General features: G+C 41.6%; 1 protein-coding gene across 1 annotated transcript in view; it reads left to right on the top strand.

The window, feature by feature from the left end:
• Positions 1-17,577, top strand: part of faf1 (Fas (TNFRSF6) associated factor 1) — a 66,009-nt gene that overhangs the window by 11,651 nt on the left and 36,781 nt on the right. Inside the window, exons 7-8 of the mRNA XM_039811742.1 lie at positions 6,464-6,569; positions 12,558-12,644. Of these exons, the coding sequence (XP_039667676.1) occupies positions 6,464-6,569; positions 12,558-12,644 (193 nt within the window). The remainder of the gene's footprint in view (positions 1-6,463; positions 6,570-12,557; positions 12,645-17,577) is intronic.

The raw sequence follows: 17,577 nt of genomic DNA on the forward strand, positions 1-17,577 counted from the left end.
GTGTGTGTGTGTGTGTGTGTGTGTGTGTGTGTGTGTGTGTGTGTGTGTGTGTGTGTGTGTGTGTGTGTGTGTGTGTGTGTGTGTGTGTGGGGTGACCCTGCTGTCATAGTGGGAGAGGATAGGTGATCACAAAGTAGGAGGGGGAGCAGTCCCCTGTTGCGGGACCAGACAAGCTTGCAGTAAAAAATAAACTATGGTCACCCCGTAAATCCACAGTAGGTGCAGTGTGTGCAAATTTGTTGCAGTAGACAGAGCTCAGTGCCAGTAGGGCTTCAACCTAAAGTTTGTAGGTAGGGAAGCACACATTATCACAGTCTTGTGTCTTGATTAAGTGAACTCATCTGTTCTGGTACCACTATCTACTTCTGCGCAATTATTAAAAACAAAATTATGGTGCTTAATATTACAGCCCCAGTTAATTACAGATGAACAACTCTTGCAAAAAACCACAGTACTTTAGTGTTTCCACATTCAGTATTGCTCAAAGTCGAGTCCGTTATACACATTGCCTCTATATATTGTCTCTTTATTACAAGAAATTAAATTGCTTCGTTGTCATTCTGGTGGCACGGCTCCTAATGTATGAGAAACTGCATGACATCTGGACTTGACTATAGAATTGAAGAAATATCTCCAAGAGACAGGCTGTGGTGCCCATGCCTTTTTAAACTTGGCCACTGTAACTGGAGTCACATGGATGAGTCCAATTTACAACATAGCCGTCGATACTGTCTAAGCTGTCTATTTCCAAGTCTTGACTTCGATGCATGTTGCACACACTAAAGCTGTTTTCACATATGCAGCCGTCTACATTTATTGTTATTACTCTCAGTAAAATTAATGTTGTGGCTAATGCTTTTGTCCAAGACCTTTACCAATATTCTCAGTTCAAATAGTTTTCTTTAATTAGTTTTGAATGAGGTTAATCAACTACTACTTTCTCCTATAAATGTTTTTGGGTTTTGTTTTTATTTGTTTGTGTGGTCATGTGTTTTTTTTTTTTTATGACTATACAGTATGCACTGAGTTTAAAGTTTTAAAATTAAGAAAAAAAAAAAGGCTAAACTGAGGTGCTGGAGCTACAGACTGTAATACTAATGGGAAAAGTTTAAAATCTGTGAAAAAATCTATTTAATTCAGCAGGATTTCAGTCAGAGACTTCAAGGTAAGAACATGTAGCAAGTGAATGCAGCAGTACAGAAGGTAAAAGATCATCACTTAATTAGTCTTAATGCAGAACGCTTGTGTCAATCAGTTGACCGAAAGCTTGCTAAGTTAAATCAAATTTTTGCACAGACTTGAGTGTGAGGATGCTTTTTTCTCTCAAAGATTTTAAACTGTAACATGTCATTTTAATGATTACTTGATCTATCAATGCCATTCAAGGGACTGTTGTTGGAAATTAGCTTAAGCGACAGGCGAACAGTACATCGGACACTGCTTCTGCAACTGTCAATGTTTCTCTGTACTAGTTCCTTACAAATGCACTAATAAAATAAATGAATAAATACACTTTATTTGCTATTTTGTAGTTGCAGTCTGAAAAGACATTCATCCACCCAAATTTAATTTCACAATGTTTATTTGCTTTAAATTGTTGCTGAGTAAAAATGCAAATGTCCCATAAATGGTAATATCCCTTGCAATTACTTTGTAGAGCTTGGCTCATGCAGCTCACACACCTAAACCAAACCGACTGATTAAATAGTGCTGCACTGTCATTATGATCCCGCTGAGTAAACTCCTCTTAGTTGTCTTGTTTGATTAGAAATAAATCTTGAGGCTTTGGGAGATTTTCCTTTGAGCACCAATCCATCTCAGGTAGTTATTTAGTTAGCGATGTGATGTGCACTTAGTACTGCAGTGTCAAAGCCCGGTCTGAAGAAGGTTTTTCTCTGTGGCCATGTTGATGACTGCCTGTGAATACAAGAGGGTGTTGAGGAGGACCTAATCTCTTGCATAAATGATGAAGGCCTGATGAATATTTCAATGGAGCCTGTTTCCTTCCTCGTTTATTCTCCGCTCAGCTCTCAGGAAGCATGTTTGCCAAGGAAAGGTTATTTTAATTTGAACTCTCAAAATTTGAAATTGCAAAAATGATTCATTAGGTTTTGTGTGTTTTTTTTTATTGCGGCTTTGTGCCCCCCTCCACCTCTCCCTCTGTGTATCAGCTATCCAGTAGCTGTAGCAGATTCACAGATGCTTTAGATAAGATAGCTAGCTAGTTAGCTAAAGTAGCCCTCGTGGGAAGTACCTAACAGTTAGCATGCTGATTAACTTTGGGACAAGATGGCAGACCGAAAGAGAGCAGAGCCTCAACGGTTTGGCATCCTTCTGCTTTGTTGTGGATGCAAAATGTGGAGGAGGTAAGAAGACCTTGTGTGTACTTCATGACCTCCTCTGTACGTATCAGGAGGGTACAGCCCTCCTGGTCAGTGTGTTTTTATGTATTTGTTTGTCTCTTAGCAGATTAAACGCACATGATGGTAGTGAGTATGTGTCAGTTGGAGAGTGTGTGTGTGTGTGTGTATGGGTATTTGTGTTTTGCAGGCACAAGCCACAATTTGTGTGTGTCTGTGTGTGTGTGTGTGTCTGTGTGTCTGGCAGTGCTAGTTTAATAAGGTCTAGAGTCTGCTCTGTGCCATGGGGACTCACAGCTTAGGCAATGGGCTTACCTCAGAATGAAACCAATCTGTTTAGCCTGCTCTTCTACCCTGCAAAACGCTCCATTTTCTCTGTCCATAAAGTTAAATGACATTTTCCTCCCGGCACCCTTATGCCATGTCAAGTACCTCCAGAGATGTTGCATGCCGACCTGGATGTCATGAGTGTGTGTGTGTTGAGTGAGAAAAAGACCTCTGAAGGCAGAAGCAAACACTGAGACATCCACATTTACACCCCCATACTGCTTGAAGGGTCTGCTTCTATCAGAAGACAGCTGCTTTGAAAACATCAGTGGTGAAATCGAGACAAAGGGATATTAGACTTGAAACATGGGTGTTTTGATTATATTTGAACCAGCAGGCCTCTTCAGACAGATGGGACATTTTTCCCCTATGATTGCATTTTATATTTTCAGTAGCTATATTTGTACTATAGAGCACAACAAGTGATCTGGTTTTTCAAAGTAAATCATTTTTTTAAGGATTTTATTTTTGGCTTTTATTACCAGGACAGATTAAGTTAGGAAAGTGGGAGAGAGAGGGGTATGACATGCAGTAAAGGGCCGCAGGTCGTAACTGAACCAGCGGCCGCTGCGACAAGGACTGAGCCTCTGCACATGGGGGCGCACGGTTCACCAGGTAAAGGTAACCAGACGCCCCTTCAAAGTAAATCTTTAATAGAACTACACCCACACATGCACCAAATGGCTAGTCTGTCTGCCATAAATGACTGATAAGATGTTCCTTCTTTGCTTGGAAGGACAGAGTATCACTTCCACTCCGTTTACCCTCTATCTCTGTCTATTTAGGAGTCTAGCTGCCTGCCAGCAGTAACTCGGGACTGTGTCCAAACATAATCATGATATTAGCTAGATCCTTATTTATGTGTCCCTACCCCTTTCCATTTCTCTCACTCACGCACACACACACACACACACACACACACACACACACACACACACACACACACACACACACACACACACGCACACACACACACACGCACTCTCATCCTTCTGTTCAGCCCTATTACATATGCATCCATCTTTCCCACTCCACACATTTCCAATCTTCCCCAGTTAGCTACAACAAACATTACATTTACATATTGATTTCGTAGTTTTAGTCAATGTAAATATGCTGTCATTACAGTAAATTTGAGCTTCTGTTAACATAAGCTCGTCCAGATCTGTGCAGATTAAGGGTGTGATTGCATAATTAATGTGTGCGCTACATATTAATTCCCCCATCCTCTCTTTCTCTCAACTCCTCCTCTTCTTGGGTTCTGAGCCCTGATTAAGTGCCTGCTTCGGCCCTTAAGCCTCCCATTGATATTCAGCCTCACAGACCCAGCGTTTGCTCAAAACGCTACTTAACCTCACAGCTTATTGTAAATGAAGCTTCCAAAAGTTGATTTCCCCCACCTCCTCCTCTCTACGTGAAGCACACAAAGTGTCTGCGTTTGCATCGTTCACAGCGTCTCTGTCACAGCTGTAAGCTGCTGAGCGAGCTATGGTGCCAGTCCAGAAAGTCTGACCCTTCAGGGCCTTGTGGACAGACTGTCTTCATTGCCAGGTTTCTGCTCACAATATAATCAGCATCTGACATCCAGTGTGAGAGTGTAAACATATCAGACCAGTGGTTACCTGTAAACCGCTTTTATCGGCCTTTTTGTTTGCCCACCAGTAAATCTTGTTTATGGTTTGAGAAAAAGAAAATAGAATTATTGTCATTTTTAACACGTTGTTACAATTGAATTGATTGATTAATAGATTGATTGTTTAGGTGGCCAATTATTCATGCAGTTTGATAGAATGGATAGAATGGTATGTCACGTTATGGCCTCAATCGCTACTTTCACATACAGCATGATGTTCATTTAGTAAATTACGGTCCCGTTTATTTTAAAATGGACGATAAAGTAGGGGATGCTTTAGGGCCGTGGCTACACACTGACCTGTCAATCATGACAGAAGCTTGGCAATGTGTAACCATGGCACTGTGTACATTAAAATTGCAGTGAACTTGTTTTTGGGTGTGGTCCATGTTTTTGTTTTAAACCTTGACCCTCTCACTGTGTTTTCACTTCATCAAAGGTAATTGCTGGTAACTTTCCCAGTGGTAAATTTCCACTGGATGACTCACTTTAGAAGGATTAAAAATCGACAACTTTCCCCCCTTTAAGCGTTTAGCTTAGCGCAGAGACATCGCAACATAAACAACACTGGCTTGGTCGTGTCATCCTCCCCAGCTCCACCATCTCGTCAAAATGCGTCACATCCGGTTGCTAAAAACCAAGAGGAGATACCCGTATCGCCAAACTCGAGGCTTCAAAATGGCAGTCCACGTCACGGATGCTATGTCCACTATTTTTTACAGTCTGTAGTGTGTCCTGAAAGGATCCCGTTTAAATTGTGCAATAAATTACAAATATATTTTTTGTCAATTTAAAGGATAATTATGGAAGTCAAGAAAGTCGCAGTTTGTTGTAGTACCATTTAGTTTTGTGTGAAACCGCTCATTGAACTACATCTCTCGTCTTGCTCAACATATGTCCCCTTGCTTGGTAGCTAACACACACACACACACACACACACACACACACACACACACACACACACACACACACACACACACACACACACACACACAAACCTGAGACTTTTGGGTGTGTGTGTTCCATACAGTCTGAGTCTTTCTAATTACATATTTTCACAGTCTTATATAGTTTTACAACAAACTGTGACTTTCTTGACTTGAAAAATACATTTTTAAATAGACACACATATGTTTAATTCATGGCACAGTTCAAACGGGTTTAAAAGATATTTGACTGTCTCTGGCCATTGACTACTGTACATAATTTATTTCCAATAATATCCCATGGTGGGATATTACTTTGCCTCCCTAATATCAATTTGTCAGTGTTCTTATCATTTTACTTCCATGTTGTAATTCTGTGAATTTTGATTAGAATGGAGAAATGTTTCACTATGTTAAAACTGATGCAGATAGAGATAGCTTAGTTTAGGAGCATTACATAGTCATCAAAAATATAATAATCTTCATGTGTCTGGCGCAGCTTACAGTACATTATCCTGTAATTGATATAAACAGATATGACTATATATATGAATTGACTATAATCACTATACAGTCAAGTTTCAGAAGCTAGACAGAGGCAGTGAAGTACTGCAGTAATACAGGAGTAATTTATTCACACTCAAAAAAACGCCAAAAAATCATTACCTAGGGCAGCAATTGTTGAGTTGGTCAACAACCTTACCAAACCCTGCAAATGCGGTCAGTTTGGGCTATATGTCACAGTAAAATCTTGCTTTTAAGGCATCTTTAGGGTTTGCAGTATGGAAGGTGCTGAAAGCTCTCTTGTGTTTATTTCAAAATAGCTGCCAGGTTTGTTAGCAATAAGGCAGATTGATGGACTCCATGCTGTTACTGTGCAGGTGGTCATAGCTGTGGTAGCCTGCTGTGCTGAGTGCAGCTCTGGCCAGGCTTGTTAAGACACAACCAGTGAAGTGGGCGACACACCCCCAGAGGAGGCACCCACCTCCCTGTGGGCCAGCAGGTTACCACTAGTTGACAAGTTTCAGCTTGCCCTTTGCTTGACTGAGTGGCTCTTAGTGATAATGTTTGTTTTTCTGTGTCACCTTCTTTTCGTGTCATTATTCTGCCTCGCCTCTTTTACATATTCCTTTTCTGCATCAATTTCTGTTTTGTTTTTTAAAATCTCATACTGTGTTCATTCCTATTTCTTTTACTTGTTTCCCTTTCTCATTTAGTGATCTCCAAGAGTCGTTAAACCAGAACTTCCTGCTGGTCATCAGCCACCGCGAGGCCCAGAGGGACTACAGTCTCAACTTCCCCGGCTCCCGAACCATACAGGAGGTATGACACCAGCATGCACGCAGACACAGACCACCACAGTACCATACCTGTCAAGTATCCCGTTTTGTCCGGGAAAGTCCCGTATTTTACTCTTCTTTCCCGCCGTCCTCCCGTATTAGTTTTTTCCCGTAAATCTCCCGTATTTTAACCTGCGTTATTAAAAAATAATAATACCCCGGGCCCGAGCGGAGTAAAAAAAATAAAAAATAACATTCCCAATCTGAGCTCTGTCACTAGCCTCGTGATAATTGCCACGTGCAGTAGCCTACTACAGGTACTGTAGGTGGCAGTTGTCGCGAGGTTAGTGTGTGAGGTCAGATGATGAGTGACAACGCGGGGGAAAAAAAACAGACGGATGATGGACGCTACGACAGAGACGGTGCGCTGCCAAAACTTATGAAGGCTTTACTATGCATTCCCCATAGCAATGCAAGTTCAGAAAGGGTGTTTAGCATGGTACGAAAGATTGTTACAGAGAATAGGATGATGTTAGACAACAGAACTGTCTGTGCTCTACTTTCATGTAAAATGAACCACTCTGTAAACCACTCTGGCCCAGCCCACTAATACACTCCTTCCAAAACAGTCTTAAAGAATGCAAAGTCTGCAACAAATTTGTACAGTAACTCACTAAAGAAAAGTTATGTGAAATTAAAAGAAAAACTGTAAAAGAAAAGCAATATGAAATGAAAAGAATGTGTGGAATGAAAATAAAATGTAAAGACAAGCAATGTTATAAATTGTAAATGTTTTCAGCATTCTGCATCAAGTGGTGATTTTAGCTTTCTTGTACACCTGTCTTAAAATGTAAGCCATACTGGAGCTTGGTTGGGGTGGTGGGACTGCTCGAGGTGGGCACCGGAAAATTTCCCTTATTTTCAAATCCAAAACTTGACAGGTATGCACAGTACATCAGAAAGTTACCTTATATGCCCAGACAGACACAAAAGCTCTCAGTAACTCACCCACCGACTCTTGCATACATAATATTATTGTACCTGATTCTGGTTTCCCATAACACAGCTTTCATTCCATTTGCCAAACATTGCTAGTCTATCTCAGCCATCGATTCATTATTCATCACAAATGATCACATTTCCGAGCACATAATTACTCTCACAGCTGCGGTCTGGTACAACCCCCTCTTTTTCTCCCCACTCCCCCTACACTGCGTCTTTCTCCCTTTCTCTCCGCAGTCTAGGAGGCGGTTTAAATACTGAACATTGTTGGATCTAGGCATGCTGGCGCAATGGAAAGAGAAAGCGTTCCATTCAATTTCCTCATCAGAAACTAAACGGTAGATTCGGCAGTCTATGAAATATTTATAGTAACTCATACTGGATCCAGTGTGAAGGCAGTACACCTCGCGGTCCATCGGTTATTACTATCACAGCTACAAACGGATTAAAGCTTGAAGAGCATGGACTATATGTGTGTGCTTGCTTGCCTATGTAGAGGTGTGTGTGTGTGTGTGTGTGTGTGTGTGTGTGTGTGTGTGTGTGTGTGTGTGTGTGTGTGTGTGTGTGTGTGTGTGTGTGTGTGTGTGTGTGTGTGTGTGTGTGTGTGTGTGTGTGTGTGTGTGTCTTGATGTTTGGCCCCATGCAAGTTCAAATCAACACACACACATACATTACTGCCCTGTACTGTCCTGCTCTAACCCCCCGTGCAGAGGGAGACCTGAGCAGGCGTCATTTGTTATTCACAGTGGGTAGCTTGCTCTCACAGGTGAGGGGAAATAATTTTTCATTTTGTTTTTCATCTTTTATGGTCTCCATGTTTTACATCCAGCTTATTATTTACTTTCAAGCAGCAGCGAAAGGTGTTCTTCCTGAGTTCTTTGCTCACTGCAGCAACTGGCTCCTTGGTGCGGGTGAAGATTACACTAATAATAATCCGGCTACTAGCAGGGCTTGTAATGGTGCTAATTGAAGAGCTTATTACAACCAACATCTGAACTGGATGAGGCAGCTTGCCTCCCTGGTTTTCTCCCTCTCCTCCCTCGCTCTTTCCTTTTTCTCCTCCCTCCGTCATCTCTCCCTTCTTCTCTCACCCTCTTCTCAGGCAGATGGTTTTGATGAGCACCCACTGTGAACCTTAAGTGTTTCTGCTGGGATTACAAACACTGGGGAGGGGTCCCTGCAGTGTGGGAGGGGGGAACCATGGACACAGAAAGGAGGCAAAGGACTGTTGGCTCGGTGGGGGTGCTGTAAGAGGCCATAGGGGATGGATAAGGGACAATGTGGGCTTAAACAGGCCTCCATGTCGCGGTCTTTTTCTTACGCATGCTTGTCTTTAGGCATCTCAAGGCCCCCTGCAGTGAAAATGAGGCCCAGAACTTTAACCTGCATAGATCTGGACTCTGTTTGCCCCATGTTGGCCATGCTCTTTATATATTTACTCTTTAGCCAGGGAACAGGCGTCTTTTCCTTTTTTTATTACTGTAATGTGTTAGGAAATAATATGTCATTAAACCATGTGTATACACACACTATGTAGGGAATGATTCAAAAGGTTCAGTAGCCAGTGTGGAGAGCTACAGGTGCAACAACAGGCAGTAAATGCAGTTAAAAAGTAGTTATGGATGACCTCAGTGAGGTTGCTTTTGGAGCATTTGTGATGTTCATGAGAAATGATGAGGAGTTTGGTTGTGAATTTTGTGGATAAAAACAATAATAAAAGACCCAAACAAGAGGGGGAGTGTATTTCTGTCATCATAAGAAGACTTAAGAATGCAACAAAGAAGTAACACCATATTCAGCCAGACTCCTCTTTCTGCTTATACTGTGTCCACTCACAGACACATATGGACTCCACTACAGAGCACCTTTCTCTCCCCATTCTCCCTTTTGTCTTAGCTGAAGACTAGCCGATGGTCCCTGCTTGTGCATATCAATAGGGATAGAGTCCTATCTTCTTGTTTGTCTTTGCCAAAGGCTCTGGCTTTGCCTTGTGGCTCTCAGGGAACTGCCCTTGCCCCTCCCTTTCTATTCCTTCATTCTCCATCTCTCTCACCCAGTGTCCCTTCTCTACCTTCTTTCTTCTCCATCTCTAGAGCGCAGTGCTGTGTAGACTCTGATTGGCATTACCAGACAAGAGTGTGGGGGTAAGTTGCTGGCTAGCTTCTGAGCTAAGCTGGAGAGCAAATGTTTGCCAGGGAAGTAGAGGGTAGAATAGGGATGGCTGCTGGTTTCGGGTTGTCCGTGACCAGACCAGTTGTCCTGGGGATTTCCCTCCTCTACTGCCCCCCGGGGCTGGGCCTGGGCCCCATCTCTACTCCGCAGCTGGGAGACATATAGGAACCAAATGCAGACAGGGCTACAGAGCTGAGAAAAGGAAGGTTGGATCCAAAAGGGAATGAAAGAAAGGCATCTGGTGCCTAGGGGAGATGAAGAAAGAGAGCGAGAAAGAGAGCTTGTGACTGTTTAACGGAAACCTTTCCTTCTCTTTGATTTGCTTCCAGCCAAGGATTACAGGCAATTGGCATTTACAATGATTGGATCATTAATTTTGCCGTGAGGCGTATTGCCCAGCAGCTCAGCACCACGGCCAGTCTAGCTAATGTTGTATATAACTGGCTCGCACACCCCCTGCCTCATCTCAACACGAACAGCAACGCACAAATCAGTAGCGTTGTATTTGTTACTAAGACTTTGATTTAAATCCTGTTCTGCTTTGTTAAATGCATTTCCTTTCATTTTAGCTTCTGTATGTCCAAGTCAGGCTGATGGATACTTTTCATCATTGGTGCTATGTTCTGCTTATTAAAATATACTGCTCAGTGTCATATAATTACATTCCAACAATACCCCATTGTTTTAAGTCAAACTGTTTTAAGCTAGTAATTGTAAGTACAATTTGCTGTCTAAAATAAGTTACTCACGGATAGTCCCGGATGAAATATAATTGTTTTTATTTGTTGCAGTCTAACTTATCAGTGAGATGGCTGGCAGACAGGGGGCAGCATTAGACAGTATTGCTCCTTCTATGCTGGCTGCTGTGGCCAAAACAGGCTTTGTAACTGAGGGCTGCAACAAAAACTTTGGCTACCTGCAGAAGCTATGGCAAGGCATTGTGTCACCCCGTTGTTCGGTTGCTATATGTTCTAAATTACTTGTTGATTGTTATATGGTTTCATCAGATTCTCATAATATCCTTAAACTTTTCATATGGTCAGAGAAGACCTGTGTGAGTGACTGCCTCTAGATTGTGGCGGTATAGTTTCAGGTGGGCAGGCCTGGTGTGTGTAGCTGTGTTTTCAGGTTGTCCTCTGTCAGTCTACCAGTCACCAGTATGTCTCCACTCTCCTCTTCCTCCACCACCTCTCACCTTCATTCTCTCTGTGGTGGGCATTAGTTTGTTGTTTCTCTGATGCTGCTTTAACCTCTGACTGCAGCCTCTTCATTACTAGTGTTTATGCCTCTCCTTTCTTCCCTTTTCTACTCTATTCATCGGCTGGCCAGCCGGTCAGTCAAATCCCTGTAGTCCGGCTGGTCAAACATAGATATTACACTCTGTAATAACACTGGCCACCCGCTCTGACCCCAGCCTGCTATCCTGGCCATGGCTTCTCTTCATAAGGATAGGCACCGAGCAGTGTGGTGTGGGATTTACTATAGAAAGACAAAGGATGGACTGTGCCACTCATTTATTATTGTTCTTTTATTTGTTTCGCAGCTTGTTTGTACTGCAAATTGCTTTGCTGTGCCAGGCCCAGCACAAATAATTATAAGTATTATTTCTTTGAGAGATTTATAACGTAGAATATTTACTGTTGCCTTGATAAAGGGATAAATTCAGTTTTAAATATAATAATTTCTGCAAGCAGCCCGTTGTATGTTTGTTCCCTCAGACACCCACACATGTACAGATAAAGATGCAAAGTGTAGTAATATTAGAGTATTAAGGTGAAAGCGCCCAGGCAAAGTCTGCCCCTATATTCTTCTTAGCTCAGTGTTTTGCAGCTGCTTTCCTGCTTTGCTGACATTGGCTTTGACTTTGTGTTTGTAGCGTATTTAAGTTTCCACCTCCATGACCAGCAGCCCTGCATATGCCCAAGGATCCTTCTCTCTTCAGTGCTTTTTACAAAGACAGGATTTGACCCGTGTGTAGAGGGATCTTTGCTCCACAATTGACAGTTTTCTCAGCATCAGTGTCCAGCCCCGCGGGCCTGAAGGGCAGAATTCTGCTAAACAAATGCTCTAAAATCCACGGCCGCCAGCGTTCAGACGCCGACGGGGCTTTGATCACCTTCGGCTGGCGCACATCAGGCTGGCGTTAGGGCTTTAAACCAACAACCCACTGGACGGTGTAACACGGCGCTCGGTGAGACAGGCGCTGCTGGCTGCTAACTGTTTAAAAGCACGGAATGTTATTAAGTGATGCAGATACAGCGTCTGCGCATGAATGGGAAAAGAGAAATACTGTTCATTTCAGAGCGTGGGGCTGTTGTTGCTGGGCATTAGCTGTGGCATCTGAAGAATGCTGATAACACTGGCTGTCTTTTTTATTTTTTTCTACTCCTTTCTTCTTTGGACTCATCTCCTCCTTCATTCTCTGCCTCCATCCTAGTTTTTCCTCATGCTGCTGAATAGAGGACACTTTGATGTTGCCCTGGCTTTATAATTTAGCAATTGTATTTACTGTTAAATTAATCATGGAAATAGTTTCCACTTCCAGTTTAAATATTACTTAATAATGAAAGAATGGTAAAGTGTGTGTGTGTGTGTGTGTGTGTGTGTGTGTGTGTGTGTGTGTGTGTGTGTGTGTGTGTGTGTGTGTGTGTGTGTGTGTGTGTGTGTGTGTGTGTGTGTGTGTCTCTATCTATCTATCTATCTATCTATCTATCTATCTATCTATCTATCTATCTATCGAGTTGAGCTGTCTGTAATGTTTTAGTATTTTATCTTTTTGTGTCATTAGTGTTGTGCAGGTCTGATTTTAGTACTTTGAATGTACACTAACAATTGTATCTTGCTTTTATGTTTGCAGGTGAAGAGGAATGTTTCAGATTTAACTAACATCCCAGTGCGGCATCAACAGTGGGAAGGATGGCCCGTGTCAGCGTCTGATGACTCTGTAAGAAGCACATGCACACAAAAACACAATCCAAAATGTAACACTTGTTACCCAGACTTGCTATAACAGTTCCATAGAAAGAAAGAAAGAAAAAAAAAACAAACACATCTATCTTCACTTTTCTGTGAACTGTAAATGCTGCCTAAACGTTGCCCTCTGATTCTTGGATCCAAGACAGCCTTCTCAAAGATAATTAAAAGTCGAGCCCAAATTAAAGCCTGTGGTTGACAGATTATTGATTTACATTATTTTAAAACTAATTGTGGAAACTGTTCCACACTCTGTACGCCGTCCATCTGTCAGAAGCATGAGAGTAAGATGTTGAAGCTAATTAAGATGTCAAAGACGGTTCCCATCCTGTGTCCTCTATCTGTGGACATTAAAGCTCACATCATTGAGTCCCGCTGACCTCTCCCGTCCCAGGGTCGCTCTTCCCAGCCATTCACCCTGCACACAGTCAAGCTGATCAGAAGCAGCCCTCATACAGAACCTCCAAGAACCTCTGACCCCTTTTGTCTCACCCCTTCTTTGACAGCCTATGTGTTCCCATGCTAATTGTACGGGATGGTTTATCATGCTACATTGAGGAGCTGTTGTGCACACATTCTTGTGTTAACCCCTACCTAACGTTTTCCTTTTAGATCTATGTGATTGTTGTTTGGTTTGGAGTATTGGTATTGACTTTGTTCCTTTTTTTTCAAGTGTTATCATGTGTCGCAAGCCAGAACTGGCTCTACTGTAACAGCTACACTACATACTGTATGTTCTATTCATTTGTGGTAGTGTACATTTGGGATTAATAGAGTAACCTGTTTTCTATACACAGATACAGTCTGTTCTATATGTCAATCATTATTCATGTTTCAAAAACTCAAAGTGAAAGAACAATAACTGCACCTATATTTATGACTCAAAGTGAAGCTTTTACAGTAAGATTAACAGTGAAAGCAAATACATTACACCATTAATGTGCCTAAAAGGGCAAAGGACAAAAGGTTATGCATCCTTTCAATACAGGAGATTGTTTGCTTTATTTTGTTCCATTGCAGCTCAGAGCAGACAGTTGTAAAGCCGGTAACCACCAAACAAACTATACCGCTATGATGCAGATTTATCATTGTTGGCATTTTCTTTGTAGACATCCAGTTATGGGATCAGTAAACAGCCTGTGATTGCAACAGAAATACAAATCTTAGTTTAAATCTGAAAGCACATTGTGGGCATGTGGCTCAATGACTGACCTCAGTGTTGTGCTCATGTGTTATGGCACCGCATGACTTACTTTTCCAGTTGGCAACCACAACCTGCAGCTTAAGCTTTATGATTTTGCTGTTAACACTCATGGAGGAAGAGCGCTAACCACAGACATTTCTCAAAACTGTGTTCAGGAAATTGGTGTGTCCAGCTGCAATAGTTTTAACTCAAGAGTTTGTATTTCAAAAACAGAAAGGGATAGGAACAATTAACATGTTTTCAGTGATTAATTACTTTTTGTGAGTTTTGGAATACACAATAAACAAAATATGTTTCCTTTACCTCAATAATTTATATTTGCATCATGGAAACATTATTACATCACAGAGCCTTAAAATATTCATTCAGGTTGTATTTTTTCATAATCTAAAATAATTTGTTACTGTTTGGAATCAAACAAGACTCATTTTTAAATATTTATGAAAAAAATATTGTCAATTTTTAAGTGATATTAAAGGATTTTGATGCATTTCATTTGCAAAAAATATGTGACCTAACCACAAAAAATTTGCAATGCACATATTTGTGAATTTTATCACCAGGCAGGCTCTAACAATCTCTATGTAATGTTAAGTAAGGATAAGGTAAAATATTTTTTTTTACCTTTGCATTTTTGTGATCTGCATTCTGATTATCCGTGAAGCTTGGCCCCCTAAGTTAGCTGTGGATATTGCAGCTCATTGTGGCATCATAGGCCCGGTTGGCACCTGGCTAACACACATCTGCAGTGTTTCCTGCATGAGGAGATATTAAAAAGCACAAAGACAGAAGTGTAATAATGGCCTCTGCTCTAGCCACAGCCCTCTTATTGAAACGTCTGAAGGTATTAACAGAAAAAGCCCAGGGCTTGGCTGGCCTAGCTGGCGGGTAGGGAGCCAGTGTTAGTGTCTAGCTCATTAGCCCAGTCTCATCTCCCAGGGTTTGGGCCAATAAATATGGCAGCCAGAGGCCCTAGAATACGTTTAGCTCTGCACACTAGCCCACTTTCAGTGGAATTGATTACTACTTAACTCTGCTTTGCCTTTTAAGTGTGTGATATAACTGCGTTTATAACCTGCTTGCATTTGTTTGTGTGCATATTTGCACACGTGTGTGTTTGGAAATGTGCCTTTCTTTTTGTGCACACTGTGTCTAGGGCTTGATATCAAACTTTAATACTTTTTGAGAAACCAACTGAACTGTGAAATAGCCATTGAATGTTTCCTCATTGTGTAGGTCATACATTTCCTTTTGCATTCCAATTTTTATATTGTACTGTATTTTATTTAGGTGAAGTTCACAAAATTAAACATTGAAGCAGTATTTAAGATGAAGTTAGGTTTCAATAGAACAATAATAATCTTTTGCAGAAAACTTGTATTTTAGACTTTTGGATTTAAGTATCATTTTTGTATCAGTGTGGCATTGTATTGACCACAGTATCAAAACATTTTTTTGAACGATAGCCAGCACTAATTCTGACAATACCAGTGTAGTTGCCTCTAGCACAAATGCTGTAACAGTTGAGTTGGTAGTTCCTTGTTGAATTCTCAGACAGGTTGGTTTCTGCAGTTGCTGCATTAAAGAGTCACAAGTAGCACAAATATGTTCCTGTTATAGTAAATCTAATGCATCAACTTATTCAGAGTATCTATGTCAGCTGTCTGTTGTTTTGTGTTCTGAGGAAGAGATATTTGAGTGGTGGCATTGTTTGTTTATGTATTGTTGGAGCGTAGGAAATTATTTTGTTAGAAAGAAATTCTCAGCTTTCAGGGAAACTAGTAGTTATGTGTTACCTCACCCTCCCTGATACTGTCCACTCGATGTGTTTCATTGTTTATTGTGCTCTGTATTAGTAGAGGTCTTATGGAGAGTTCAAATTGGATCAGGATGGATAATTCTCAAGTAACACTGGACAACAGATCAGTTCATTCAGTGCACTGTGTTATTGTATGTCATGTTAGACCAAGGATGTTGAATGTAAAAGGAAGTGGCACAAAGTGTAGTTGAAGCAGTAGCAACGTGAGGTGATGCTCATTTCTAGCAGGCAGATTGTGTTAAACTGGGTCACGTACTGGTTTGACATAATTTTCAGTGTTTATGCAGAGGATATAAATCACAACACTGTAAATAAACATTAACTGCACCATTAGTTTATCTCTGTTCGACAATATTTTTCATCAACTCCTGCAACCCTCAAACGTGGCTGCTAATGTGAGCACCTTTCTCTTGTTAAACTATCCAACATTGTCCCAGAATAATGTCATTGTTTCAGTACCTGTTGTGACACCCAAAGCACACCTGACACATGACACTTTTTCAGCAATTTGAATTTTTCTTGAATACATTTTTTAGGTGCCATTATTTCAATGTTTCTCATAGATTCATTAGAAGACTAAGAAGTATTTGCCAGAGTAGCCAAGTGGAGCATCATGTGGAGAAGCACACTGTCAGTCTTTTGTGTGTTTTTTATTTTCGCATTTCTATTAACTGTCAACAGATTTACTGCATCACAACAATGTTGATAGTACTAGAAAAGTCCTCCGTCAGAAAAAAAGCTATTGAACTTTACTGTAGTTAAAACTTGATGGAATTCATTTTCCTCCCAAATGGATTAAACCAAATACTCCAGCATAATTTGAGAAATACCATGTTCTAGCTCAGCCTTCCTCCTAATTCTTGTGGCTTTGGCAAAGCTTTTTTCAACAGTGCTCAAGATAATGATGAGCTTTTGGCAACAGTCAATTTGAGAGGGCCACTGGATATTAACTTCCTGTGCTGTTTGAAATGCGCTGATTGAGCCTCTTCCCCTGCTCCCTCCGTCCCCTTTTCTTCTACTATTCCTTCGCCTAAACGGTACAGTGTGGAGAGTTTCCAGACAGGCCTCATCTCATTGGAGCTGTTTTGATCTTTCCTCCACACCTGTTGGAGTGATTGACAGCCAGTGGGACATCCTTATTGCATCCCCTCATCTCCTCAACCCCCACCACCACCCACCGTTCCTTCTAGCCAGTAATTGCTGACATTTATGCAGTGTTTCTTGGTGTTTGCTAATGTATTAATGCTGCAGAGTCTCGGAGGTGCCTTGCCTTGTAGGCCAGCACCTCCCTCCAGTTCCCAGCTGGCATTAATGGAATCCTCCTCTACCTGATAGGGGCCTATTAAACCGAGGATTTATTGAGGGGGGCCTGGTGGTTACCGTAGCAACAGGGCTCAGCAGTAAGCTCAGGCAGAGCCCCCCTCCCTTGTGCGATTGGCTGCCTTCAGGTGACATTCAGCACCAAGTTAGTCCGTCAGTCTCATTTTCTATCTCTTCTAACTGTTTGCATGCGTTGCGTGAAGCTCACATTTCACAGATATGGTTGTGCTTGTTAAGCCGACCTTAGCCTCTAGTTCTGTATTTGCATTTGTTTGCGTGTGTACATACATGACACACACTGCAGGACCCCAGATACTAATCAGGAGAGGCATATCTTCAGCAAAGCTCAAAGGAGCCTGAACAACATGGAAACCAACAGGTGTTAAGGGTGGGGCTCACCTAGCTGGTTCCCTTATCCCTATCATGTATTAATTTTTCTTATAGTCCCCATACTTCCTCTTCTGTCCATCACATTTCCCTCTACTGCCTACTCTCCCCCACTTTTGTCGCTGTTCTTCCCTTGCTCCATCAAAGAGAAAGTGGAGTAAGGTGGTACTGTGG

The sequence above is a fragment of the Perca fluviatilis genome, chromosome 9 (assembly GCF_010015445.1).
Source record: "Perca fluviatilis chromosome 9, GENO_Pfluv_1.0, whole genome shotgun sequence".
Lineage (NCBI taxonomy): Eukaryota > Metazoa > Chordata > Actinopteri > Perciformes > Percidae > Perca > Perca fluviatilis.